Source organism: Macaca mulatta, chromosome 13 (assembly GCF_049350105.2).
Source record: "Macaca mulatta isolate MMU2019108-1 chromosome 13, T2T-MMU8v2.0, whole genome shotgun sequence".
Lineage (NCBI taxonomy): Eukaryota > Metazoa > Chordata > Mammalia > Primates > Cercopithecidae > Macaca > Macaca mulatta.
In genome coordinates, this window is record NC_133418.1 from 115,182,262 (window position 1) to 115,195,585 (window position 13,324).

Genomic DNA, 13,324 nt, shown 5'->3' on the forward strand with positions numbered 1-13,324 from the left:
GAGAATTTGTTTACAGAACTGGACATGACTAAGGAGAAGGAGGGCGGTCAGGGGCTGCCTGGATCTTCCAGCCCCTCCCAGCTAGAGTCACGGGTGCCTCCAGCTGTGTGCTGGAGCCTGGCCAGAGCCTGAAGCTGTCCTGACCAGCAGCCTCAGCTCTGTCCTTTGGGTACTGTGCACTAACCTATGACTTCTCCTTCCATCCTTTGTGAATTCGTCCACTTGGCCATTGCTTTCTTGGCACCCAGCGTGTCTGCCAAGCACTCTGCTAGGCACTGGGGCTACACAGGCAAATCACATGGATGTAGCACCCCCTCTCTGAGATACCTTCAGCTATTGGACAAGTGGACCAGAGGAAGCAACATCAAATAACTACCTGCTTGGGGAGTCCAGGATGGGGGCACTCACCTAGCTGAGAGGGGCTCAGAGCCCTAGAACACCCCAGGGAGAAAGTGCCATTTCCTCGAAGACCTGAGAGATGAGCGGGTAGCCAGGGGAAGATGGCAGCAGAGCAAAGCCCAGAAGAGGCTGAAGCAGAGAGAAGGAATGGAGCCAGAAGAGAAGACAGACAGGAGTCAGGGAGCTCCTCACCAGCCTTCCTCCCTGGAGCTTCCTAACAACCCTGTGGGCTAGGACTCTCACTACCATCACCCCCATTTTATAAATGGGGAAACTGAGGCACAGAGCGGCCAGCTGACCTGCCCAACGTCACATATCTCGTGAGTAGTGCAGCCATGATTTGAACCCAGGTCATCTGGCTCCTGAGTCCAACCACCATGCTGAGCTGCAGCTGAATAACGGTGAAGGGTTTTAAGTCACAAAGCAAAATGAAGGTCACACTTGCGTTTTTTTGTTTTATTTTGTTTTGTTTTTGAGACGGAGTCTCGCTCTGTCGCCCAGGCTGGAGTGCAGTGGCCGGATCTCAGCTCACTGCAAGCTCCGCCTCCCGGATTCACGCCATTCTCCTGCCTCAGCCTCCCGAGTAGCTGGGACTACAGGCGCCCGCCACCTCGCCTAGCTAATTTTTTGTATTTTTTAGTAGAGACGGGGTTTCACCGTGTTAGCCAGCATGGTCTCGATCTCCTGACCTCGTGATCCGCCCATCTTGGCCTCCCAAAGTGCTGGGATTACAGGCTTGAGCCACCGCGCCCGGCCCACACTTGCGTTTTTTACAGAGCTCCTCCTGCTGAAGGGGTTGAGGGTAGCACAGCGAGTCTCCCAGCATGTCCTGGGCTTTTAAAGTGCCCCATGTGCTTGGTGCTGAGCTGGTTAGGGCAGGAGGAGGAGAGGTAGAAGAGTCCTCTGCACCACAGCTGCCTAGCTCTCCTGGCCGGTCACATTCCAACTTCGTATCCAGATCCACCTTTTCGGGAGTCAGCCCCGTCCAAACGAAACTCCAGCACAAGGAGAAACACCTGTGCCTTCCTCCCTTCCCAGGGGCCCCTCCAAGGGCAGCAGGAAGGATGGAAACACAGATTGGCATGACCTCAGTGGCTGTCCCCACAGGGGTCCCTTTCACTCCATAGCCTTCTGGTGCCTGAGCCCACACTCATGTCTCCCTTCTCTCAACTCCCATAGCACTTATTGTGAGAAGCACACAATCAACTCCTGTGTGCATTGTTCTCTAGCTGTTTTGTGGTCATTCATCTCTTCAACTATCTCGAATTGTCTGGAGATGAGTCATAATTAGGGAGATGATTATGTACCAAAACTTAAAAAAATCCCAACTCTCATATATGTCCAGAGAGAGACAGAGAGAGAACGTATATGTCTACGTATAATATGAAGCATAAAAATACGAAACATAATGACCATTTTTTTGTGATGATTAAGGCTAATTGCCGCGTACCTAGGGCCTGACTGGGACATATGGGCCATGTACCTCGACACTATTTGGCCCTGGCCTCTCCAGCTTTTTTATGAGCTCTTTATGGGTTTGTCATCTCTGCCTTGTCCACTGATTGCCTTGCATAGACCATAGAAATGGGCTCCCCAAAGCCCTAGCTGTCACTCTACTCAAAGTCATCTGCGGAAATGTGGAGTAGATTTCAGAGGAAGTGTCGGGAATAATTCTGCTCTCACCTTCTAAGTAGCCACTTCTGGACTGCTGTGGACCCGGAAACCTGGTAACTGAACAACTTGCAACTGAAGAGAAAGGGGATTTTCCCTGCCTTTGCTGGCCTCCAGGTTAGGCACCCACCTCTGTGCTCTCAGTCAAGCTCCTTCTAAGCACAGACTGTGTCTTAATCATGCTGGAAACCCCAGCCCTTAGGACAGCATCTGGCAGGTGGAAGACCTTCAAACATTTTGTGGAATGAATTAGCAGGAAATTGAGTCTGAGCGAGGGCTTGGAGAATGCTCCTCTAAGTCTTGTAAGGGTGAGCATCAGTCTGTGATCTTGCGACAGTTTTCTGATGGCTCAGGGACCTTCTGTGCTGGCTTCAAGGTTCTGGGTACACTCTTCCGAGCAGAGGCAATCCTGTATCTATTGGAACATCTGCTGAAGACATAGCTCTGCCTTGTGTGCTTTCCTCCTGTGGCTTTACTATTCTAGTGACTCTGCATATGGTTGGGCACATAGTAAGCACACAAGGCCAATGGTCAGTGTTATTGGAAACGCATCCTGAATGGTCTGGATCCAGTCTCCAAACAAGCCTTCACTGAATGCCTTCTGTGGCCCAGTAAAGTCACCAGGGACATGCAGGTCAGATGTAACTTCTCCCACTGGGAGGTAGCAGTCTGATGGTGGTAGTGGGAGAGGACGGGAACCATGTAGACAATTAAAGGGAACAGACAAGGGACAAGGATGCACCTCTTTCGCTGCTGGATGTGTTGAGCATAGAAACAGAGCCTTCTACATGAAAATAAAATCAGCCTCTGACTCACGGGTAGATACATATTCAGCCGCCCACCAGCCTCAAATAACTAAACATTGTTCCCAGGCCAGCAAACACTGGAGCTTCTGTCTTCCACTGCAGGTAGCACAGATTCTTGCTTGTTGTAATAGAAGATTGAAATCAGACAGACCTGTTTTTAAGTCTTAACTCTAAAGTTTACCAATTGGGATAGGTAATTTAACCTCTCTGAGCATCAGTTTAGTCAGCCAGTGGGAACTACAATAGCTAAGTTTACCCAGCTGTTGAGCAGTCACCGAATACAAGATTTAAAAACAAACAAACAAAAAAAACCCTTACCCTCAAGAGGCTCATGGTCCGGTAAGGGAGAGAAGAGAGACTGGTATGTTGCAGACACACATTAAAAGCTATTAAAAGATATCCATATCTGACCAGGCGTAGTGGCTAACACCTGTAATCCCAGCACTTTAGGAAGCCAAGGTGGGCAGATCACCTGAGGTCACGGGTTCAAGACTAGCCTGACCAACATGGTGAAACTCCATCTCTACCAAAAATACAAAAATTAGCCAGGCGTGGTGGCATGTGCCTGTAGTCCCAGCAACTTAGGAGGCTGAGGCAGGAGAATTGCTTGAACCCGGGAAGTAAAGGTTGCAGCGAGCCGAGATCATGCCACTGCACTCCAGCCTGGGCAACAGAGTGAGGCTCCAAAGAAAAGAAACAGATATCCATATCATTTGTTGGGTAAAAAAAAGGTTACTAAATGCATTCAATAGAATACACACATGTATTTATATGTATGTGTATGTGTGTAGAGAGAGAGATTTATTAAAAGGAATTTGTTCACACAGTTACGGATGCTGGCAAGTTCAAAACCTGCAGGCCAGCAGGATGTAGATCCAGGAGAGCTCATGTTCCCTTTCTAGTTCTAAAAGCATCTGCGGGGGACACAGGAAGGGCCGGCGCTTCGGATGGAGTCTGAAGGCAGTCTGCTGGAAAGTTCCCTCTTGCTCAAATAAGGATGCTTTTTGTGTTCTTTTCAGGTCTTCTGACTTGATGAGGCCCACCCATATTAGGGAGTGCAAACTGCTTATTCAAAGTCTACTGATCTAGGCCAGGTGCAGTGGCTCACGCCTATAATCCCAGCACTTTGGGAGGCTGAGGCAGGTGGATCACTTGAGGTCAGGAGTTCAAGACCAGCCTGGCCAACATGATGAAACCCCGTCTCTACTAAAAATACAAAAATTAGCCAGGCATGGTGGTGCACATCTATAATTCCAGCCACTCAGGAGGCTGAGGCAGGAGAATCGCTTGAACCAGGGAGGTGAGGGCTGCAGTGAGCCAAGATCACACCACTGCGCTCCAGCCTGGGTGACAGAGTGAGACTGTCTCAAAAAACAAAACCAAAAAAACCACCACCAACAACAAAGTCCACTGATTTAAACGCTAATCTCATCCAAAAACACCCTCACAGAAACACTCAGAATAGTGTTTGACTAAGTATCTGGGTATTGTGATCCACCAAGTTGACACATACAACTAACCATCACCTTGAACAAAGTGAATAAAGTTTCAAACTAAGGAATATGTAGAAAGACTTCCTTGACCAGGCTCCCTTAATTTCCCCATCTATCTGTGACTCTGCGAAACCTCATTTAGCACCCACAGGCCAGGTGGGGGCAACTCTTTATCTGCCCACTGCACAGAAGCACCAATAGTAATTATATGAAGATTTTGGATGAAAAGTCCCACTCAAATGTTTGCTTGTCACTACACTAGCTGCCATATGGCAGGAAAGGAAGAAGTTTCTGGCGATCCACTGGTCTGAGTAAATAAATCACTGAAACAATTTATGAGAGTGAGCTCAACCAGGTCTCATTCATTCTGAAATGTACATGGAATGCAGCCATTCTGTAGACCATTAACTGCACTAATTACAACAATGATTCAAGAGATAAGCTTTCACTAAACATTTAATAAAGTTCTAAGGTTCCTTGCAGCTGGATAGCATCCCCCCAGTGCTGTACCCCATCCCCAAGCAGAGGGAAAGAAGGAAAAAAGAAAATGCTATTTACTGAACACTTGCTATATGCTCAGCATTTTCCTATGTGACAGTTCATTTAATCTCCAAACAACTCTTTGATGTTGCGATGATGATGATGATGATGATGATGATGATGATGATTTTTGAGACAGGGTCTCACTCTGTTGCCTAGGCTGGAGTGCAGAGGTGCAATCATGGCTCACACCAGCCTCAACCTTCTGGCCTCAGGTGATCCTCCCATCTCAGCCTCCCAGGTAGCTGGGACTGCAGGTGTGCGCCATCACGCCCAGATAACTTTTATATTTTTTTGTAGATACAGGTTTTTGCCATGTTGCCTACACTGGTCTGGAACTCTTGGGCTCAAGCAATCCACCATCTCAACCTCCCAAAGTATTGGGATTACAGACATGAGCCACTGTGCCCAGCTGGGATTATTTTTCCAGATTACAGATAGAGGGAACTGAGTTTCACAGAAGATCAAGGTATCCAAGCTCAAATCACATATAAATAGCAGGGCTGGATTTTAGGGTCTTCTGGCTCCATGTTAATGTGCTCCTTTTTGTTCCAGGAGTTTCTTCATACCAGGTAACTTAGAAAAAATAACAAGAACTTCATAAATAAGGTAATAATTTCTCAGTACTCCCTTTGCTAGCTGTCTGTTCCCTGCACTTCTTCCCAGTATGTTGGATGTGATGCTTAACAGGTTTCATATTTACTAGGGAGAAACTCTTAGAAGACAGAGGCTGGTCTGATCTGTCCTAGGTTCTCTGCAGCACCTAGCAGAGATCTGGGGAGACTTGGTGAGGCAGCCTCAGCAGTGGTTAAAAAGATGGGCTTTGGCACCCAAACTGCATGGGGTCCGTATCCAAGTTCTGCCGCTCTCTAGCTGTGTGGCCCTGTACATCATGCTTGACCACCCTGTGCCTTCATTTCCTTGTCTGTGAAATAGAGACGGTGAGCATAATAACACCTACTTTGTAGTGGCATTAAGCAGATTGGATAAGTTAATTCTCGCTAAAAGACTTAAAATAGTGCTTGACACATGCAATCACTCAACACACATTAGTTCTTTCTGTGTCCAGGGACTTCAAGTTCCCAGAGCCTTATTTCTCTCCAACCCGAGTTCTTTCAGGCACAGAAGCCTTTAGCTATGCAGAGGGTCCTCTGAATCTTCCTAAAATGCAATTTTATACTGCATCATTGGTTGGAAGCAGTTTTTACCCATGATTCTAGATGATTGCAACCAGATGAGTTGGTGTTCAATAAATATTTGATTGAATGAAAGCAGAAATTTCAGAGACTGAGGTACAGAAAGCAGCAAAAACTTGCCCAAGGTCACTGGGGGAGACGGCAGCACAGCCTAGACTTTCTGACAAAGAATTTAGTGTGCTTGCTCCTTCTGGTAGCACCTCTCCCTACCACAGAGGTCCCATCCCCTGACGATTTCCTCTCCAGGGTCTCTATCCCCCATCCACCTCCACTGGCTTCTCCCCTTGCCCGGGTTGCCTCTAATTTTGGTGAGCTTGAAATTCACTGGTCATACAGAAGGCATTTTATCTGACCTTCCACATGCAAATTCTTTCCATTGGGATTTCTCGGTGTCCAGCTCCACCCCAGCCCACAGGGCCATAAACACTCATGTGTCTGCAGTGGGGCCCCAGGGATTCCAGAAATAACAGCAGGGCCCTCCATTAGAAGGCTGGAACATAGTAAGGCATTTCTGCGTTAAGACACAGGCCCTTTCCAATCCAGGCCGCTCCTGTCTGTCAAAGCACAAAGCAACCTTTACAAGTCAGGACAGGGAGGGGCAGTCAAGAGGGAGTCTGAATTTCTGGAAAGTCGGCACCTTCTCCTCCCATCTGTCTGCACTCTCAGATCTCCCATTCTAGAGATTCTCCGGATTCGCTCAGGTCTCCACCGAGAATGGGAAATTCTTTCTTGCCTGTGGCATTCTTGGGCCTTCTATGATCCATTCTCCCTAGACCTGCTGGAATCGGGATCATAGCAGCGTGAACCCAGAGGGCAATTCGCATCTTAAGATGGCACAAAGGCCACTCGCCAGACGGGCAGGACAGCCACCCTACCTGGATGGAGTTAGGGGACTGGAGTGCCAAGAGAGACAGGAGTGGTTTAAAAGGAAAGGGAGCTGCCAGGGATTACCCTGAATGGGAGGGGCCTGGGGAAATCTTTCTCACTTCAGCAGGGTGTTCCCCAGGAGGAGAAAATCAGAAATCGACATCCAGGGAGAGGATTTCGGCTTTTCAAGTGTGCTCTTACAAATAATACCAGAAACAAAAAGCGTGTGCGCATGTGACAATGATGTGAAAAATTATGGATTTAGATGCATAACCTGGAAAGCCTGAAAGAAACATAAAAATTGCTTTTTTGCGGGGAGCGATGTTATGGGCAGGGTTTTTGTGGGGGGGTGGGAAGGGGTGGTTCTAGGTGTTTTCCTGCAGATTGTGCTGAATGTCATTTCCCATTTTAAAGAAAACCACAATACTTGGCATTGTCACAGAGACTCGCCTGGATCTTCTGGGACCTACCTTTTCACAAGGGAAGTTTTTGTTTTAGGGTGCCCATCTGAAAACCTGAATTTATCACGTACGTGCCATACTGAAGCCACTGTCTCCAGGAATCAATTATTCTTTAATAGGGATGCGGTTTGCTTAATTCCCAGCCCTAATGGCAACGTGATTAAGGTCTGGGTTTAGTATCTTGGGATCCAAACCTTTGTCACAGATCGGAAGGTGGAGGAAAGAAAGGCCCCTGTGCTCCCAAACAGCTGAATATGTCACCCTCCAGTTCAGACTCGGCCAGAGACCTTGAGATGCAATGCACCATCCGCACCGGGAGACGTGGTCGCCGCTTCGGAGGTCGTGCGCGCCTCTGGGTCTCGTGCCGCACCCAGAAGTGCCGGGGTGGCGGGGAGGCTGAGGGGAGTTGGTAACGGCATCGCCATGGCAACAGTGACGTCCTTTTACCCTGGATCTAATTGGAGGAAACCCCGTGGCCGAAGCTGCAGCCTGCCGGCCAACCGAACTTCCCCGCGCCGACCCACCCTCCTAGCCTCCGCGTTCCCTCCCGCTCCGCCCCCCTCGCCCCCTTCCGCGCGCTCAGTCCTCATTGGCCAGCGGCGCGTCGGGGGGCGGGACTCTCGGGCCAAGCTCGGCGCATCATTGGGCGGCGGACCGCCCCTCGGCTCCGGGGTAGGCTGAGACGGGAGGGTCCTCAGCTAAAGCCAAAAGCAGATCAAAGTGGTGGGACTCGCGTCGCGACCGCGGAGACGTGAAGGTGAGCACCTGGGTCGGCCCGCGGGCATCCAACGGCCGCTCTGGGCTTGAGGGCCGGGCGGAGGTGCCGCCCTCGCGAGCAGCCGGCTGTCGATTCCGCTCCCCTCAGGGACGGCTCCGGGCGGGAAGGTGCGGGGCCAACGGTCGCTTCCATCTTGAGCCGGCCGGGCGGGGGTGGCGGGAGCGGTCGCGGCTCGGGCTCTGTGCGCGCGGGGCCTTCGCGCCGCCCCCGCCTCCTCCCGTCGCGGGCCGCGGCCTCCCCGGGCGCCCGGCGGGGGCGGGGGCGGGGGAGAGGGAAATTCAAGCGGCCGCATGTGCGAGAGACAAAAGCGGGCGGCGGGCCGCATTGTCTGACGGCGCTCCCTCCCTGCTTTTTGTTCTCGCCTCGCCGCCCCGCCCCTCCGCAGCTCTCGAGGCTCCTCCCGCTCCGGGTCGGCGCTCTCCCTCGCTCTCCTCGCCCTCCGCCCCGGCCCCGGCCCCGCGCCCGCCATGGAGAAGACTGAGCTGATCCAGAAGGCCAAGCTGGCCGAGCAGGCCGAACGCTACGACGACATGGCCACCTGCATGAAGGCAGTGACCGAGCAGGGCGCCGAGCTGTCCAACGAGGAGCGCAATCTGCTCTCCGTGGCCTACAAGAACGTGGTCGGGGGCCGCAGGTCCGCCTGGAGGGTCATCTCGAGCATCGAGCAGAAGACCGACACCTCCGACAAGAAGTTGCAGCTGATTAAGGACTATCGGGAGAAAGTGGAGTCCGAGCTGAGATCCATCTGCACCACGGTCCTGGTGAGTCCTCGGCGCGGGGAGCAGGGGAGGCCTTTTGTGCGATACTTTTCATTGAGAGTTTCGCGGGCACGGAAAGAAAGGTGAGCCGGGGCTTACCGGACTCTGCCGAGGTGGAGGGTTTCAGGTGAGCCCTGGCTTCCCTTCTGTGTGTCTCCGGTTCTAGAGACTCAAGAGGCTGCTTTTCCAAGGATAAGTTCTTTTTTTTTTTTTTTTCTTTCCCCCAGATGTTGGGTAGCTACCAAACGATGGAACTTGGAAACATCCAAGTAGGTCTCTGCGAGACTGAAAGGCGTTTTCAAGTTTCTTGTGCGGGGAGATCTGTGAGCTCTCTAATGGCTTCAGGCAGTTGAAAGAAGGCGCAGGCACCTTTTTGTTACAGACAATGTAGTAGGGATTTTTTCCCAAACCCAGTAATGGAAACTTACTTCGAAAATCTGAACAGATACTTTATTTTTCAAGCAAGAGTATCTGTTGCGCTCCCCTCCACCCCCTATAAACAGGAGAGGAGGGGAGTTCGGTAAATGTGAAAAGGGCACAGCTCTATCTGAAGAACACAATGTCCTGGTAAATTTCAACATTTAATAATAACATTTCCTTGCTGTTGCACAGCTGTGCTTAAACACTACTGTTGAAGTGAATTCGTTTCTAGTGTGGAGCGGACAAGGAAAGCTTTCCAGGTTTTGAACTGTCCAGTCTTAGCAAGGACGATTGTTGGGTGGAGTAGGTGGCTGCTGTGATTCACCCTTATTAGTGAGAGAGAACATTTTTAGCTTTGTCATTGCACGGATCTTTTGATCCGTAGGATAAGTTTTTCAAATTGAAATACCAGCATTATATCCAGGAGTGTTTTTAAATGTTTCAGTGCTGCAAAGAGTCATTTCTATGAATAAAATAGGAAATAATCCGATATGGTTTGCCTTTCTTTAAGTGTCGCTTTTACGAGAGGCCTACTTATTTTTGATGTGTTTGTGCACATCATATTTTAGGTGGGCTTTGATAGACAAGCATAGTAGACTGGCGATTTTTTCAAAAGGGTGTGGAAGAAATAATTTCTCCCCGGCCCCCTCCTCCACCCCCGAAGCCTTCTTTCTTCATGTCATCAGAATGGTGTGTTCCCCACCCCTTGTTTAAAAAAAAAAAAAAAATCCACGAAACTTTTTTAACCTCTTTTTCTAATACGATGACAGGCGATCCGGACAAAATCATGGCTGATGGAAATAACTGGTAAAGGGGGAAAGAAAGTATTGTAGACAGAGTGTGTACTAAAGTGGAGAAAACTTGAGATTATTTACTTTATGAAGTGAAAACTTTGTTGTATTTGTCCGTGGGCTCTTAGCTTCCAGTCCCTGCTTGGCATTGAAGAAACACTTGTAAAAGCTTTTTGGACTGAATTGCCTGTATTAAAAAATTTTGCCAACTTGAAAGTAATGGTAGACTTCAACTTGAGTAACATGTGGTAATGGCTATTAACAGCATTATCTGTTACCAAGGGAAGACTCACAAGAATTACATATGTTAAGGTTTTCTATATATGTATTTTGGGTGCTCTCACAGCATATTTCAGTCTCTTTCTGTTCAGTTTTTTACTTTTCAGTTATGTTGAAGCAATTCAGAATCACCACATGATTTTTCTTTTTCTCGAGCAAGGTGACTCTGAGCCGAAGGAATATTCGTTTTATTTTGTGGCTCTTATAAATTCTGATTTTTACGATAGCATTAGTGGGGGAAGAGTTTTGCTTAGTTGATATGTAGCTTGAGAGATAGACCAGGTGACGTTAGAATAGAACTTTCATACAGACCATTTCAATGGGGACAACCCCTGAATTTAGGACAGTCTCTTTTATATACTGAGAAGAAATAGAGTAGTTTAGCTTGATGAATCTGAGACACCAAGGTGTAAATGAAATATTCATAAAATGGCATAAGAAGCTAACTGGGGCTTGGTGGCCAACCTATAAAAAAATATCTTGGGAAAGCACTTTTTCAAGTTGGCAACTGTATTGAGAGCTTTCTGTGTGCCAGGCATTGTGCTCTAAGTAATATGGGGAAGTACAAAACAGAATTGTGGATTTTGCCCTCTGATGATTCATAATTTAGAGAGCATGTGAGAGATACACAAACATAAATAACACAATATTCCCATCAGACAGTTAATGAACACAGTGCTATGTAGTCTGAAGGAAATAGAAACCTTTGAAAAGGCTTCACAAAGATAGGTTTTTGGGGGCTGAACATTGAGGGAAGAGGCTGGCGGAGGTGTCAGGATTAAAGGCCGAAGGAATACCTGAATATCCGGGATAGGGCTTTTTCAGGAAACAATGTGTCAGCATGGCTGGAGCAGAGTTCATGTGTAGAGTTGTTGCAGGAGACAAGCCTGGAAAGGAAGGCAGGAATGATCATTTATAGAAGGTTGGAGTAAGGGGGTTTCTTCATTTGGTTGATGGGAAACTGGAGTTTTTTAAAAGTTTTATTTATTTATTGTAGAGATGGGGTCTTGTTATGCCTGGGCATAACAAGACCCCATCTCTACAATAAATAAATAAAACTTGGGGTCTTGAACTTCTGGCCTCAAGCAGTCCTCATGACTTAGCCTCCCAAAGTCCTGGGATTACAGATGTCAGCCACCACTGTACACATAGCAGCATCTAGAATTCGTGGTTTGAGTGCTAACCAACCAGTCTGTGATCTGAACTGATGGACAAGGAAGTGATAGACAAGTGAACAAGAGTCTGATAATTGATGAGTTAGTAATTTAATAAGGAGTCTAGGAAAGTAGAGTAAAACCTAAAATTTCTGAACATGCATGCTAATACAGGGTTTTCTTTTTTTCCTTTGGTGAACAGGAAGAAAAATTTGGTGTGGAGGAGGTGAGACTTGACTTGATGGTTGTAGAAGACTAGTAGAAGTAACATGAAGGATAGCCAAAATTTTGATAGAAAAGAGCAGATATTCTCAGCCTCTTCTTTCCCTTTCATACAGTAGATTGGGGCAGAATTACTTGAACCATGTATTCAAAATAACTCTGTGAACAACTCTCAACCCTTTTGATAATCATTGTATTGAAAGAGGTTGCTGAACCGTGGAAGCAGAAAAAAAATGTTAAAATCCAAAAGTAAGGAACTATAAGTGGACCAAACTCTCTAAGATGAGAGGAGTTAGAGAAGATTTCATCCAGTTAGAGCTGTCTCTCAGTGTCATTGTAAAACCGAAGACTTTGGGCTAAACTTTCTAAGTCTCTTCCAGTTCTCATAGTTTGGGGCTGTAGGGTAAGTAGGTCCTAGCCATTCTGCTCTGCTCTGACATCCTTCTACCTCTTAAATGAGTAGTTTTTAAAGTCCAAATTGAAGAATGTGAAGAATACATAACAGGTTGAAAACTGGTGACTTCAGCGAAATGGCTTCAGAAAGAAGTGAGGCAGAAGTCATTGGTGATCTTACTGAGTGTTGGGAGGAGCAAAATCTAGGCAAAAAAAAACTGGGCTTTGGCTGTGGTGGCTCATGCCTGTAATCCCAGCACACTGGGAGGCCAGGGCCAGTGGATCACCTGAGGTCAGGAGTTAGAGACCAGCCTGGCCAACATGGTGAAACCCCATCTCTATTAAAAATACAAAAAAATTAGCCAGGTGTGGTGGCACATGCCTGTAGTCCCAGCTACTTGGGAGGCTGAGGCAGGAGAATCGCCTGAATCTGGGAGGTGAAGGTTGCACTCCAGCCTGGGCCACAGAGCGAGTCTCTTGTCCGAAAACAAAAACAAAAAACCCTGGGCTTAAATATTACAGGTAAGATGTTTAGGAGTCATTAAGAAGAACTTGGGTATGAGGGAAGGGCAAATGGAAAAAGTTAGAGGGGTTCACAAAGCCCCTCTGGGACTTGGGAACAAAATCTGTCATTTACAAAGTCAGTGACCTTGGAATAAGAACCAGGCAGTTTGAATGTATACAAGATAATTTCTATCTTAAACATCTTATTATCGTCTCCTGTACATCAGTTCTAGTAGAATTTCAGTAAATTGCTTCAGCATAATGCATAAACAAGTTCAGAAACTAAAGTGCATATTATGATTTTTAAAAATAAGAGTCAGTTAAAATAATATGTAGAGAATCTCTGAAAGTTGTCTGTCTTAGTGTAAAAGCTTTGTAACCTTAATTGAGTAATATGCTTGAATTTAGTTGTGTTTAAATTTAATCTCAATAAAAAATGTCTTATGCTGGTCATTATTTTTGAGTAAGACTGATGTTTTTCTTCGTAGTTAATGAATCTGAATGTGATTTTATTGACACAGTGGAAAAAGTATGGACTCTGAATCAATTTTTGAATCATTGCTCCATTACCTTTTAGTTGCATGGACACTGG

At 47.4% G+C, this 13,324-nt stretch overlaps 1 protein-coding gene across 4 annotated transcripts in view; it reads left to right on the forward strand.

The window, feature by feature from the left end:
• Nucleotides 1-8,133: 8,133 nt before the first annotated feature.
• YWHAQ (tyrosine 3-monooxygenase/tryptophan 5-monooxygenase activation protein theta) overlaps nt 8,134-13,324 on the forward strand; it is a 68,302-nt gene continuing 63,111 nt past the window's right edge. For 2 of the 4 annotated variants that reach the window (XM_077960164.1, XM_077960166.1), the window contains exons 1-3: nt 8,134-8,190; nt 8,597-8,972; nt 11,816-11,839. In XM_077960164.1, the coding sequence (XP_077816290.1) occupies nt 8,679-8,972; nt 11,816-11,839 (318 nt within the window). In that variant the 5' untranslated portion in view covers nt 8,134-8,190; nt 8,597-8,678. The remainder of the gene's footprint in view (nt 8,191-8,596; nt 8,973-11,815; nt 11,840-13,324) is intronic. The other 2 variants (XM_077960165.1, XM_015111684.3) reach the window with 1 other exon arrangement.